This window comes from Neoarius graeffei, chromosome 23, assembly GCF_027579695.1.
Source record: "Neoarius graeffei isolate fNeoGra1 chromosome 23, fNeoGra1.pri, whole genome shotgun sequence".
NCBI classification, from domain to species: Eukaryota; Metazoa; Chordata; class Actinopteri; order Siluriformes; family Ariidae; genus Neoarius; species Neoarius graeffei.
The window spans coordinates 38,932,731-38,948,112 of record NC_083591.1 but is presented as its reverse complement, the minus strand read 5'-3'; the positions used below and the strand labels follow the sequence as shown (position 1 = coordinate 38,948,112).

The window sequence follows — 15,382 nt, the reverse complement described above, 5'->3', positions numbered from 1 at the left end:
ATTAACCTTACTTTCACATTATAAGTTCAACAGATGTTATATTAAACTTTGTCTTGTCAACATTTTGGAAATTGTTTGTGTTCATTGAGATATTGTTTAAAATGTTACTTTTCAAAGGGGGTGGACTCATTTATGCTGAGCACTGTACATCTAGATGTGAAACAAATTGGAACATGGCACATTTTGGTGGCAGACGATCCCAATTTTTAGCTGAGCAAAATTATAGGAACAGATCATCTTAAAGTAAATTAAATATCACTTAATGAGACCGTCAATGATGGCGTAGCTCACTCCAGCCCCGTCTAGTCCAGAAGGAACGATCTAAAGTGGGCCACCTTGCACAATAAATGCTGCAAGCTATATACACTATATACAATTTATATATAGAAGCTATATACACCCTAGGAATATCTACCTATTTGCCAGAAAGAATCCAAAATGGCAAGGAATTAACAGAGAAGAAGCGATTTTTGTTGAACTGCCCATTAAGCTTTAATTAGTAAACTTCATTAATAATTGTAATTAAGCAAATCTAAGATAAATACAAGATAGCACCCTGCCTAAATAATTTTGCTACTTAGGTGGCATGTTGTCACAGAATGCAACAACTGATGATGAGATCTCAGCTAGATTTGGTAAGGCGAGTGCTGCCTTCGGCAAACTGACACAGCGGCTGTGGAGCAATCATGGCATCAGACTCTCAACTAAGATCCACGTTTATCAAGCTGTGGTGCTCTCCACCTTGCTCTAAGGCAGTGAGTACTAGAACCCTTATAAGCGCCATGTTAAGAAACTGGATCAATTCCATCTTAGATGTCTCAGGAAGATAGCAAAGATCGACTGGAAAGATAAAATTCCTGACACAGAAGTACTTGAGTGTTGTAAAATACAGGGCATAGAATACCATATTATCTAATCTCAGCTCAGGTGAGTGGTACACACTGCCTGCATGGAAGACACACGAATCCCAAAACTTCCCCTTTTTGGTGAACTGAAGGAGGGCCAGAGAAACAGGCACAGACAAAGGAAAAGATATAAAGGCATTTTAAAAGCAAGTTTAAAATCTTGCCCCATAAATCCAGACACATGGAAGGCTTCAGCTGGAAATCGGACTACATGGAGTAAACTCTGCGCTAAGGGACTGTCTGCCTTTGAGGAAAACCGCATCCAACCAAAGAAGGATAAAATGTTGACGCCGAAAGAATCTCATCCAGTCACAACCTACTGGAGCCACAGTGGCACAATGGAAATGCGGCAACTGCAGGTGTATTTGTCTGTCTGGCATTGGTCTGGTCAGCCACTGAAAAACACATAAGTAGCCAGTCACTCTTCTAATGGTGAGATCTGCCTTCAGAGACAGCTCAATCCAAACAACCCTGCAATAGATTGGCAACCTGCCCAGGGTGTACCTTGCCCTTCACCTAAAGTCATCTGGGATTGACTCCAGGTTCCCCTGCAACCCTGACGGACAAGTTGTGTAGATAGTGGATGGATAGATGGATGATTGGATGTTGTGTTGGTATGCATTTGCATGTTCCTTTAAACATTTTATTTACCACATAAACAGTACAGTACATTCTGAACTGAAGAAACCTACACAGGAGATTCTAAATGCAGAATGCTCACAGCATTTGCTGTCATTCCAAGCTGATGTGTTGAAAACTAACAGCTTTTAAGTGCCTTTGTAAAAGGTCATTACTGAAAAAAACAACAACTGACAGCAGCTTTCCTCCCAATATTTGTTGTTAAGGTGAATAATAAAAGGGTGGTGGCATTTGTTATATTTAGTTGAGTCATAGTTAATTGTATGCAGCACATTGTACCCTTTTAAGAGTAAGCTACAGCACATAGGATAAGGCAGCTAGCACACCATGAGTTTATTATACTTGCTTATACAAAGGCACTGTTGAATTCTCAATTTTGATCATTTCTAAAAGAGCAAAGTAATTCACAGTGACTTGTATAGCAGCACAAAGTGTTTCAATATCCTATATTTAATTACATGAGAAATCCATCCATCCATTATCGATACCATTTACAGTATCTGTCAGGGTCATGGGGAAGCTAGAGACAGTCCCAGCTGATTTTGGGCAAGAGGCAGCATACAGCTTGGGCACCTAGGTCACCACTTTATTGCAGGGCTAACCCAGAGACAAACAACCATTCATACTAACATTCACACCTATGGGCAATTTAGAGTAGCCAGTTGACCTAATCCACATGTGTTTGGACCGCGAGCTAGCCTAGTGATTAGCATGTCTGCCTCTCGACCAGGAGATTGCAAGTTCTACTCGGGGTCAAGTCATACCAAAGGCCATCGTAAAAATGGTACCTACTGCCATCTGGCAAGGCACGCTGCAATACAGATGCGAGTAGGGAAGTCAAATTCTCGTGGTTACCAGAGGACTAGCCCCCCACTGTAACCCTAGCTGTATAGGCAAGAGGCTGGCTGAGGGCTATGGAAACGGAGACCAGCGCCGCACCCATGCACTTCAAAGAGCTGGTGGGACAGGAGACTGCCTGGGAAGACCAGATCCTGGCATGGAAGGGACTTTGACTTGACTTTGACACATGTTTGGTCTGTGAGGAAACTCATGCAGGCACAGGTGGAACATGCAAGGACCCAGTCGGCCACCAGGTTTGAACCCAGAACCTTCTTCCTGTGAGGTGACAGTGCTTACCACTGCAACATCATGCCAGCCCCTACATAATCTTCAACCTAATCTCTATTCATGGCATCTGCAGTGTGTTGGCAATTACCATAAGGAATAATTTCATCACATTTCAACCACCCTGGGCAGGATACTACTTCTTGTGTGAGTGTACACATGCATTCCAAGATCTTCCAACAAAGTTACATGGTGCTCCATGATGCAGTATTTACAATAAATACTGCTGTCATATCACCATCTTTCCTTTGTCGTTAGAGCACATGTACACCATATGGAGCTATTCTCTTGTGACTACAGAGCTACAGGTTTACTTCTCTAAAGGTGAAAACAGCCTCCTTTTTTTGTCTTCTACCTTGGTGCATAGATTTTTATACATTACTATCATCTTTTTTCATAAAATGCTAATGGTATCTATAGCTTTGAGTCAGTCTTCCCTTGATAATATTGATAGCCTTGTCAATTGTGGTTCTGTTTGGCAGACCTGGATAGCCTAATGGGATAGGATGCACTGACCCACAATTTTCAGTCATCATGATCTACTACAGGTTTCATTTTGTTGATTCAAGTTGTAAAGAATTTAGGACGTAGGCCACAGATTCCAGCTTGTAGCCCCATAATGACTGGCAACACCTAGGTTTTTACTACAGCTTTTGCTTGGAACACTCTCAACGCTTCTTCCCTGAACAGATTTGCTGTCTAAAATCAATGTCATCCTCAATAAGGTCACCTTTACCTGTGGGTTAGGCTCTTTAGCATTAATCAACAATTAAGAACTGCAACCAAACCATCAAGGAAGCAGTCCTGAAGGCAAGAGCCCCTAGTATTCAAGTCTTTATAAACTTAAAGGGTACCAGTACAGCATTTAACCATGATCGATATCAATAGTACAAGCCCTAATTATAATAATGCACACAAGTGCAGCCACAGGATTAGCTATCATAAGTGTCTAAGAGTCCAAAAGCGCATCAAGCTTTTTGCGCATGGGCAACCGATATGATACCCAGGATGTGACATCAAGTCATTGATAGCCACATACCGAAAGTTAAGTGTAGCTGATGTAAACATACTTGTTGGTCTGGATTTCTCTCATCTCATCTCATTATCTCTAGCCACTTTATCCTGTTCTACAGGGTCGCAGGCAAGCTGGAGCCTATCCCAGCTGACTACGGGCGAAAGGCGGGGTACACCCTGGACAAGTCGCCAGGTCATCACAGGGCTGACACATAGACACAAACAACCATTCACACTCATGGTCAATTTAGAGTCACCAGTTAACCTAACCTGCATGTCTTTGGACTGTGGGGGAAACCGGAGCACCCAGAGGAAACCCACGCAGACACGGGGAGAACATGCAAACTCCACACAGAAAGGCCCTCGCCGGCCACGGGGCTCGAACCCAGACCTTCTTGCTGTGAGGCAACAGCGCTAACCACTACATCACCGTGCCGCCCCTGGTCTGGATTTAGTCAGATAAAAATTAGTTCAAGTCACTGCGGACAATGGAGAAACCAGATATCTGCATGAACCTTGGAAAAAGGACCATCCACATCTGGTAAATGATTTCAGCAGCGAATCATCAGATGATTCTAATGATGAAAATCAGCGGGGTTTTGCAAGTGCAAAGTCAGGAAGGCAGGAAAAAGGGTTTGGCAACTATCTAGTGCTGATTTGGAAAGTGTGCCAAGCAAAAAACAGATGTTGAATGTGTTTGTTGTAAAGAGCATGGACTTTTATGTGATATAATACAGACACAGTCATTGAATTGTTTCACGGATAAACGCAGCTTGGAAATGTATGCCATACACAAGCCTGCATTGGAAATGGACTATATACAGACCAGGACAGCCATGCATGTGAGAGGGCCAGCACCAGATGGAGAATTCGCAAATCGGTAAGCAGCCTATTATATATCAAAACTTAGTGTGTGCACGTGTTTGTGTGTACGTGTGTGTCCATACTAGCTATAAAGCCTATTTATTACGTGTGTGAATACAGGTGTAGACATGCAATGTACCACAATGGTTTATTTGATCTAAATATAAGCTTATGACAGCTCAAAGCCCAGTGTGAGTTTATAGCAGAGTGGAGCAAAGCTCCATACTAAAGAGAATATGATAATGCATCGACCTGATTTTTGATAGCTTTTGCAACCGTAGGGAACCTGATTGTAAGTGCAAGGCAACATATCTCATAAACAGCTGACCACCGGACAGTGAAATTTGTATCTTTATTTACATAAGATAGATAGTTTTTTTCCAGCACTTATTTTTAATTTGCTTTTTTTTTTAAATAACATGGGATTATTTATGGGCGGCACGGTGGTGTAGTGGTTAGCACTGTCACCTCACAGCAAGAAGGTTCTGGCTTCGAGCCCAGTGGCTGACGAGGGCCTTTCTGTGTGGAGTTTGCATGTTCTCCCCGTGTCTGCGTGGGTTTCCTCCGAGTGGTCCGGTTTCCCCCACAGTCCAAAGACATGCAGGTTAGGCTAATTGGTGACTCTAAATTGACCGTAGGTGTGAATGTGAGTGTGAATGGTTGTTTGTCTCTATGTGTTAGCCCTGTGATAACCTGGCGACTTGTCCAGGGTGTACCCCATCTCTCACCCATAGTCAGCTGGGATAGGCTCCAGTTTGCCCACGATCCTGCACAAGATAAGCGGTTACAGATAATGGATGGATGGATGGATGGGATTTTTTTATTAACACATTTTACACTTATTGGGAGCATGAGTATGTAGGAGTGGTGTTAGCTCACAGGCAAATTTAGAAAGGAAATAATTGGTTTCCAGGTTTGTCAGAGCATTTGGATTGCTCAAGAACCTGTTATTTTTTCATATACAGTGGTGCTTGAAAGTTTGTGAACCCTTTGGAATTTTCTATATTTCTGCATAAATATGACCGAAAACAACATCAGATTTTCACACAAGTCCTTAAAGTAGATAAAGAGAACCCAGTTAAACAAATGAGACAAAAATATTATACTTGGTCATTTATTTATTGAGGAAAATGATCCAATATTACATACCTGTGAGTGGCAAAAGTATATGAACCTCTAGGACTAACAGTTAAATTGAAGGTGAAATTAGAGTCAGGTGTTTTCAATCAGTGGGATGACAATCAGGTGTGAGTGGGCACCCTGTTTTATTTAAAGAACAGGGATCTATCAAAGTCTGATCTTTACAACACATGTTTGTGGAAGTGTATCATGGCACGAACAAAGGAGATTTCTGAGGACCCTAGAAAAAGCGTTGTTGATGTTCATCAGGCTGAAAAAGGTTACAAAACCATCTCTAAAGAGTTTGGACTCCACCAATCCACAATTCAAGACCATTGTTACCCTCCCCAGAAGTGGTCGACCAACAAAGATCACTCCAAGAGCAAGGCGTCTAATAGTCGGCAAGGTCACAAAGGACCCCAGGGTAACTTCTAAGCAACTGAAGGCCTCTCTCACATTGGCTAATGTTAATGTTCATAAGTCCACTATCAGGAGAACACTGAACAACAATGGTGTGCATGGCAGGGTTGAAAGGAGAAAGCCACTGCTCTCCAAAAAGAACATTGCTGCTCGTCTGCAGTTTGCTAAAAATCACATGGACAAGCCAGAAGGCTATTGGAAAAATGTTTTGTGGACGGATGAGACCAAAATAGAACTTTTTGGTTTCAATGAGAAGCGTTATGTTTGGAGAAAGGAAAACACTGCATTCCAGCATAAGAACCTTATCCCATCTGTGAAACATGGGGGTGGTAGTATCATGGCTTGGGCCTGTTTTGCTGCATCTGGGCCAGGACGGCTTGCCATCATTGATGGAACAATGAATTCTGAATTATACCAGCAAATTCTAAAGGAAAATGTCAGGACATCTGTCCATGAACTGAATCTCAAGAGAAGGTGGGTCATGCAGCAAGACAACGACCCTAAGCACACAAGTCGTTCTACCAAAGAATGGTTAAAGAAGAATAAAATTAAATGTTTTGGAATGGCCAAGTCAAAGTCCTGACCTTAATCCAATCGAAATGTTGTAGAAGGACCTGAAGCAAGCAGTTCATGTGAGGAAACCCACCAACGTCCCAGAGTTGAAGCTGTTCTGTACGGAGGAATGGGCTAAAATTCCTCCAAGCCAGTTTGCAGGACTGATCAACAGTTACCAGAAACATTTACTCGCAGTTATTGCTGCACAAGGGGGTCACACCAGATACTGAAAGCAAAGGTTCACATACTTCTGCCACTCACAGATATGTAATATTGGATCATTTTCCTCAATAAATAAATGGCCAAGTATAATATTTTTATCTCATTTGTTTAACTGGGTTCTCTTTATCTACTTTTATGACTTGTGTGAAAATCTGATGTTGTTTTCGGTCATATTTATGCAGAAATATAGAAAATTCTAAAGGGTTCACAAACTTTCAAGCACCACTGTAGTGTGTGTTCTGTAATTAATTGAATCCATAATGACGTACTGAGTTTATGTCTAGTTTTCTAGTTCATGAGTACTGCTTTCTTAGTGACAGCAAGGGTGGCTCATAACTCAAAATTAGTTTTATATCGTGGGTCAAGAGTTGTTAGATCTCCAAGCAGGCAGAGCTTTGGAGATAGTGGGATGGTACAGTCCAGAACCAAAGATATGATGTGGGTGATGCATTCCCAGAATTGATGAACCATTTGACAGTGCCATGTGGCTTGGGTATTGGTGTCTGTGGTATTAAGTGAGCAGTGAGAACACATGTCAGTATTGAAGCCCACTTTATGCTTTTATGTTTGTATTTTATGTTGAGTGAGATGTGTCCTGTCTAATATGTTGTATTGTATTAATTGTAGATTTGTAGATGAGGTCATTGTGAAAAAGTGTTAGAGCAGATTTGTTCCCAGAAGTTGGCACCAGTAGAGATGGATAAGTCATCTTCCCATTTATTTTTGGGTATGGCAATGGTTGGATCTATAGTAGATAGCAGTTGATATATTTTTGAGACCTGTTTCTTAGAGTCAGATCCAGTCATCAATTTTTTTGAGTAAAGAAGGTTGTTGATTATTAAAAGCAATATTCATTTTTGGTTTTAGTACATTTTTTATTTGTATGGATAGTAGAAACCGATCTCAAACAATGCCATACCTCTGGCTCAATTCTTCAAAGCTGAGGAGCGTGTTGTTACCAAAGATGTAATGAAGATGGGAGATTCTTTTTGTTTCCAGATTTGAGATTTTATTAGAGTTTTATTGACCAAGAAGTTTGGATTTGACCAGACTGGAGTGTGTTTGCAAGGTGTCATATCAAAGTTTGTCATTGTATTTATCTTCCACCAGGTTGGCAGAGTTGTTGAGATGTCCGAGGTTTTTACAACAGGAGTGTTTTTTAATGGTTTTGCTCAAGAAGGGTAGGTCTTTGATGTCAATGTCTTTGCATTCTGATTGTTATATTTCAAGCCGTGGGTTTTAGTATTGATTTTTATTCATCCATTTTGTAAGGTACTGTAGCTGGTTTGCTAAATAATGTTTTAGCATTGGGTTTGATTCTAACGTGACCTGCGTAGCCCAAGAGCTCGGGCTGTAGTTTCATTTCAAAGCAATCAGGCTCAAAATGGTCCTCGCAAACAACAGAATTTGTGCCAAAGGAGAGTGTTTCTAAAGTATGTTCTGTTCCCAAGTCATGTAGCCACTGTTTAGCAAGTCGTTTACATTTCTCAGTTGTCGGCAATGGATCACACAAAAAAAAGGTACCTTATGGGTACATGTGGCTACTGCTTATAAATAAAATTGTTTTCTGATACAATGTCCATGCAGTAAATGTAGCATATATACATGTTATCAATTAAACTCGCCTCATCTCTTGCAAGCATCACCAAGCTGTGAGCAGCATCAGGGCTTGTAGTATTTTGGTTACCAATTTTGTTTACTGCGTTTTGTTCAAAATACAGTGCTGTGAACTAGATCTATTTTCAAAATAGCAAGAACGCACTTGTTCATGAATTGTCTTAGAAGCATTATTTAGTACTAATGAGCACATTTTGTTTCACAAGTGTAGTGTAAAGACTCTCAAATAATCCCTCGAAAGGGCTCAATTATCCCCCAAAGGAGCTGATTTATTCCCACATGGGACTTTTGTAATTGCAAACCGAGTGGATTGCTCAAAAGATGCCAACGTTGTCTTCGCTGCCTTCTCGAGTTTTTGTTGAATGGTTGGAATTCTTGGCATAAATATCTGCCAAAAAGCTCAAAAAAACTGACAAAACCTTTCATTTGACCTTTGAGAAGGACCAAACAAAAGCTGTGATAATCAAAAGGTAAATTTTCTTAAAATAAACACCTAAAATCATTAAAATTCTGTAAAGCTGCTTTGCGACAATGTCTATTGTTCAAAGTGCCATACAAATAAACTTGACTTGACATTTGTACAAAATGTGCAGTATTTCTAGCATATGTTTATTTTTCGCTGTGGGTACCCTTTCCGCAACTTTTTCCTTGTGCTGCAGTCCCTTAAGGCCTCTTCTTTTAAGCCTATGAAAGATGCTGAACTGAAGCAAGTGTCTGAAAACTGCCCTAATTGCAAGGGATCACCTCTGATTCTGGAGATAAGTTTGCCATGTGTGTGTTGTGTTGGTGGCCAGATGAATCTGGGGTGACCTTGTGGTTGAATTCCAGATTCCTACCTAAGGTCATATGACTTTGTAAATCAGTCGAGTGACCTTGTAGAAGTCATGAAAGAGTACCTGTAGTGTGTTCCTCGCTGTGCCCCATACATGCCCTTTGGTACTATTTCAACTGGATGGCAGACAACCAACTGTTCATCTGTCATTGAGGAAAGACACAGAGGTCTATGCTTCACTATGCAGGGGCAAAGACTGGCTCATTGGGTGGTGGATGTCATCACACCATTATCCAAGAGATTCTCTCCACACGTATCAGTTAGGACGGCTGAAACAGAATTCTAGTTGGGTATGTAACTCTGCTTCTACAAACCCCAGGTAACTACCAGGGTTCCTTCAGAACTGGTGTGGACCTCGTGAGAACTTAAAAAGGTGTTCAAGTAATCATCACTGTCCTGGTTCTACCCCGAGGTCATGGAACTACAATTACTAACCTTTTTAACATGAGACAGAAATGAGATAAAGCTATTCTTATTTAGTTTTACAGAATTAAAGTAAAGCCTAATGATGGTTCTTTACACTTTATGGTTTAATGGTGGTCATGCTTGATCAGAGCCACCCAGCTATGTTTCTAAAACATAATCACAAATGCTCATCTCTGAAAAAGTAGTCCCTTAACAGAAAAGGCAAATTATACACATTTAAATTTAATTTAAAATGCCTTACACTAAAGTACTAAAGAAGTACTTTAAAGAACTGAAGAACTATAAATGAGTCTCAAGTAAACAGGTTTTCTGTTATTTTCTCAGTCTGAAAAAATATTTCATGTGTAGTAATTGCACACAGTCTGCAGATGCAGTAGCATGAGATTTTGTTGAAAAATACAGAAGAATTACTTTAATAAGGAAAAGGAGAAAAGAATAGCCAAAATCTAATAAAAAGCATGTCGTGATGATATCCCAATGTTTCTGATGACCTAGATTACTGGAATAAGCTGTCCTGAATTTTCAGGAGGAGGGCTGACAAAAACATTCCATCATTATTGTGCATAAAAACAGACAAGAATTTTAATTATGAAACAAAAATAATGCTAATAGCGACCGGACTACGAAAATGCTGCTGCTCATCTAATAAACAAATCCATTACCCTGTGTTTTCACACTCGGGGTGCAAAACATTGCAATCATATCAATAAATCACAATATTTTTAATTACATTTTCCATCCATCCATTATCTGTAGTTGCTTATCCTGTACAGGGTCGTGGGCAAGCTGGAGCCTATCCCAGCTGACTATGGGTGAGAGGCAGGGTACACCCTGGACAAGTTGCGAAGTCATCGCAGGGATAACACAGACAGAAACAACCATTCACACCTACGGTCAACTTGGAGTCACCAATTAGCCTAACCTGCATGTCTTTGGACTGTGGGAGAAACCGGAGGAAACCCACGCAGACACGGGGAGAACATGCAAACTTCACACAGAAAGGCCCTCGTCAGCCACTGGGCTTGAACCCAGGACCTTCTTGATGTGAGGCGACAGTGCTAACCACTACACCACCGTGCCACGGATTATATTTTGAAATTCTAAAAATATCTTTCGATAATTATTTTTGTTCTTGCCCATTCCTGCCTGACAAGTGTAAAAATCCTATCCTTCTGGCTTGTATGAGCTCATTCTCCAGTTCTTCGTCATCCCATGAGATTTTTCTTTCCTGGTCACAGTCGAATTCCCGCAGGGCCCTGTCCAAATGTCACCCTTCAGCTGCTGTAATTGGTAGGGTGGAAATTGTGGATGGTGGAGGTGGAGGAGGGACTTACCCTCAGCAGGGGTGGAGATTAAAGGACCTGGTTCATCTGGAAATGAACAGCCAGCCAATCGAAGAACAGCCAGGAGAATCAGGAGGAAGGACGTGTGGGTTGTCATGATAGCGGTGACCAGAACTGTTGGGGACAGGAAGATGGACAGTAATGTTAGTAAAGTATTCATCCAGACACACTCACTACTGTATGGTGTTTAATGTAGCGTAGTCCATGTCTAGCCATACGAACTTGGGACTATTTTATTCTTAATATCCTTAATTACATTAAGCAAAAGAAGCGCATTCACTTTTTAATTACAATCTGTCTGAGATATGGATCGGTTATAGATGCAGTTTTTCTATATGATGGAGATGTGTGGGCCACAAACCAAACTTCTGCTCAGTTGGCCAGACACTCAGTCATTATTCATTCATTCAACATCAACGTTGGAATCCACCTACCAGCATGTTTTAGGATTTGGAGGGAAACCAGAAAACCCACACAGACATGGGGAGTACACACAAAACAGTAATGCAGATATCAACCTGAGCTCAAGATAAACTCTCACTAATGCTATAAATAAATAAATAAATAAATAAATAAATAAATAAGAGCCATACATTGTTAACTAATGGCCAGATCTTTGAGAATTTTCCAACTGTCTATTCAAAAGCAATGACTGATCCAAACAGGAATCAACTGACGCTGGGATTCTAGATGATTTTCTTCAACAATTTGAACAACCTGCTGGAAAATCACTAAAAAAAAAATAATTAAATAAATAAAAATCAAAGATTTCTGTTGGTTCCTATTGGAGTTTGATGGTCTGTAATGGTTCCTAATGGCTTACCTAACATTATTAATATGGTAATTATCTATCCATAAAAGAATGCTCTACAGCGCTCTGCTGTTTATGGGTACAGTGCCCAGAGAATCTCATCTCATCTCATTATCTCTAGCCGCTTTATCCTTTTACAGGGTCGCAGGCAAGCTGGAGCCTATCCCAGCTGACTACGGGCGAAAGGCGGGGTACACCCTGGACAAGTCGCCAGGTCATCACAGGGCTGACACATAGACACAGACAACCATTCACACTCACAATCACACCTACGGTCAATTTAGAGTCACCAGTTAACCTAACCTGCATGTCTTTGGACTGTGGGGGAAACCGGAGCACCCAGAGGAAACCCACGCGGACACGGGGAGAACATGCAAACTCCGCACAGAAAGGCCCTCGCCGGCCACGGGGCTCGAACCCGGACCTTCTTGCTGTGAGGCGGCAGCGCTAACCACTACACCACCGTGCCGCCCTCCAGTACACAGAAAATCCCTAGTAGAAACCAACAGGAATCTGATGGAATCCACTCAAACAACTACAATTAAGATCCATTACTTGAAGGATACTATCATAAATTGTTGTAATGGATTGTTTCATATCATTGAAAAGTTCCTGGATTAAAATGTTACTGTTTGATGAACAAAATTAAAAATAATTATTTTCAACCCTGTTGTTGTTATTGTTGATATACACTGACTGGCCACTTTAATAGGAACTTGTTCTTGATTCTAAGTTTCCTGTTCTTGGCTGGCAGGAGTGGAACCCAATGTGTTCTTCTACTGTTGCATGCTGAGATGCTTTTCTGCTCACCACGGTTGTAAAGAGTTGCTGTGAGTTACTATATCCTTCTTGGCAGCTCAAACTAATCTGGCCATTTTCCTCTGACGTCTCTTATCAACAAAGTGTTTGTTTCCACCCAAAGAACTGTCGCTCACTTGATGTTTTTTGTTTTTCGCACCATTCTGTGTAAACTCTAGAGACTTTTGTGTGTGAAAACCCCAGGAGATCAGCAGTTTCTGAAATACTCAAACCAGTCCATCTGGCTCAAACCAACACCCACGCTACAGTGAAAGAAAGTCACACTTTGAGATCGCAATTTTTCCCATTCTGATGTTCAAAGTGAACATTAGCTGATGGTCTTGATTTGTATCTGCATGATTTTATGCATTGTGCTGCTGTGAAGGGATTGGCTGATGAGATAACTGCATAAAACAGCAGGTCTATAGGTGTTCCTAATAGTTATAAGGACTTTCTCAGCACAGTAAAAATGACTTGAATTCATACCCAACCTGAGCAGAAAACTAAAACGTGTCTGTTCGTTCTTTTTTGTTCTGCACAAAAATTAGTGTTTGGTTCTAAGAATATTGTTGCACATTGTGTGATGAAGCATGCATAACTCGTAATACTGTATGTCATAAAGTCCAGCACTTTGTGTAGCTGGAAAAGTAAAAAAAAAAAACGGCAACCCCGCCCTGCTAGGAAAAAATGTGAGTGCTAACACACTAATATACGCGTCAGGACCAGCCTGATACACAACGTAATAGATCTAACCCAAACACAAATACTGTAAAACAAGCATGAGAATAAAGCCAAATACTTTGCTATCCTCCCGTAGTCTGCTGGAGAAGTTTTTTTCTGAAAACAGCGACTGAGACAAAATACAGAATTAAAATGACAGTCACTGATCATAGTCTGGCCATAAAGACAGGCCATATTTTAAAATAAATAAATAAAAAGGAACCTAATGCTGGGATCAGACATGATATGATATTATCTTATCATCTTTCACAATGGTCACCATGTCATATTAGACAAATCATAGTGCCATAAATTCTTACTGTGTACTGGTTGAGAAACTGGCGACACAAGTTTGACCCCAACCAATTATCATTCATGTCCTTGCGTGTCATCAGTCAAGAAACTGTCAATCGTGGCTATCAAGGAACAAATTGTAGGAGTTGTCAAACTAGGCAAGAAAATACAAAAAAATTCTGACATGGTATACTTTTTCATCAGGGTTTTATGAGGTGTCCCAGATGCCATATCGCTGTTCTTCGATTATGTCACACTCTTAGGCCCGTTTGGCATCCCCGCCATTCATATTCAGACTCGATGCTGGAAATTTGTCAGCCACGCCAAAACTGTGTCAAATCAGTTTGAATTCTTTGAGTGTGATCCTGGAATAAGAGAGTGTACCTCTGCTGCTGAGACAGAGTTGAAGTTTTTCACTGCATTTTTTATCTTTTCAAAAGTTTTGTGAAACATACATATACATCTCATCTCATTATCTCTAGCCGCTTTATCCTTCTACAGGGTCGCAGGCAAGCTGGAGCCTATCCCAGCTGACTACGGGCGAAAGGCGGGGTACACCCTGGACAAGTCGCCAGGTCATCACAGGGCTGACACATAGACACAGACAACCATTCACACTCACATTCACACCTACGGTCAATTTAGAGTCACCAGTTAACCTAACCTGCATGTCTTTGGACTGTGGGGGAAACCGGAGCACCCGGAGGAAACCCACGCGGACACGGGGAGAACATGCAAACTCCACACAGAAAGGCCCTCGCCGGCCACGGGGCTCGAACCCGGACCTTCTTGCTGTGAGGCGACAGCGCTAACCACTACACCACCGTGCCGCCCCCATACATATACAGTCCCGCACAAAAGTCTTAGGCACATGGAAAGAAATGCTGGAGACCAAAAACAGCTTAAAAATAATGAAATGAAATGTTTCAACATTTAAAAAATACTATAAACAGTAATCAGTAAGCGATAATAAATGAAACAAAGTCAATATTTGGTGTGAGACGACCCTGTGCTTGAAAAAAATATATAGTAGTCTGAGGTACAGTGAGTGCAGTTTTATAAGGAAATGAGCTGTAGGTTTTACTGAGCATCTTACAGAACCAGCCCCAGTTCTTCTGCACACTTTGACTGTCACACTCGCTTCTTCATTTTGCACCAAAACCCAGTAGCCTTCATTATGCTTTCTTTTTTCATCTGAAAAGTGCTCTCTTATGTAATATGCTGCTCAGATACAGACATTTTTTTCTATAATGTTTAATTTTGTGCTGGAAAATGAGCATTTGGACTCTAAAATGTTTTTGTACTGACTCGATAATGTAGAAATCATAAAATAGAAATCTATAACAAAGTTTGGATGAAAAAAATAAGGTGCCTAAGACTTTTACACAGTGCTGTGTATATATAGAGGATATTACACGGTCGTGTGAAGATATGAAGTTTATCTTCGAATGGTGAATGTATCACGAGTAAGCGCCGCGAATATTTTTCAACATGAGAAGATAAACTTCATATCTTTGCACAACTCTGTAATGTTCTTTATATTATATGGACACATCAACAAAAAAACTACGCAAGTTAATCAAAAGAATATTAATTTTGAACCGGTTCACCATTTTGTCAATGCGCATCTACAGTACTCAGCAGGAAAACACTGGGAGTACCGTCACTGGAGTGAAAT

General features: G+C 40.9%; 1 protein-coding gene across 1 annotated transcript in view; it reads right to left on the bottom strand.

The window, feature by feature from the left end:
- sema6ba (sema domain, transmembrane domain (TM), and cytoplasmic domain, (semaphorin) 6Ba) overlaps positions 1–15,382 on the bottom strand; it is a 224,719-nt gene that overhangs the window by 192,318 nt on the left and 17,019 nt on the right. Inside the window, exon 2 of the mRNA XM_060906139.1 lies at positions 11,073–11,195. Coding sequence (XP_060762122.1) covers positions 11,073–11,178 — 106 coding nt within the window. The 5' untranslated portion in view covers positions 11,179–11,195. The remainder of the gene's footprint in view (positions 1–11,072; positions 11,196–15,382) is intronic.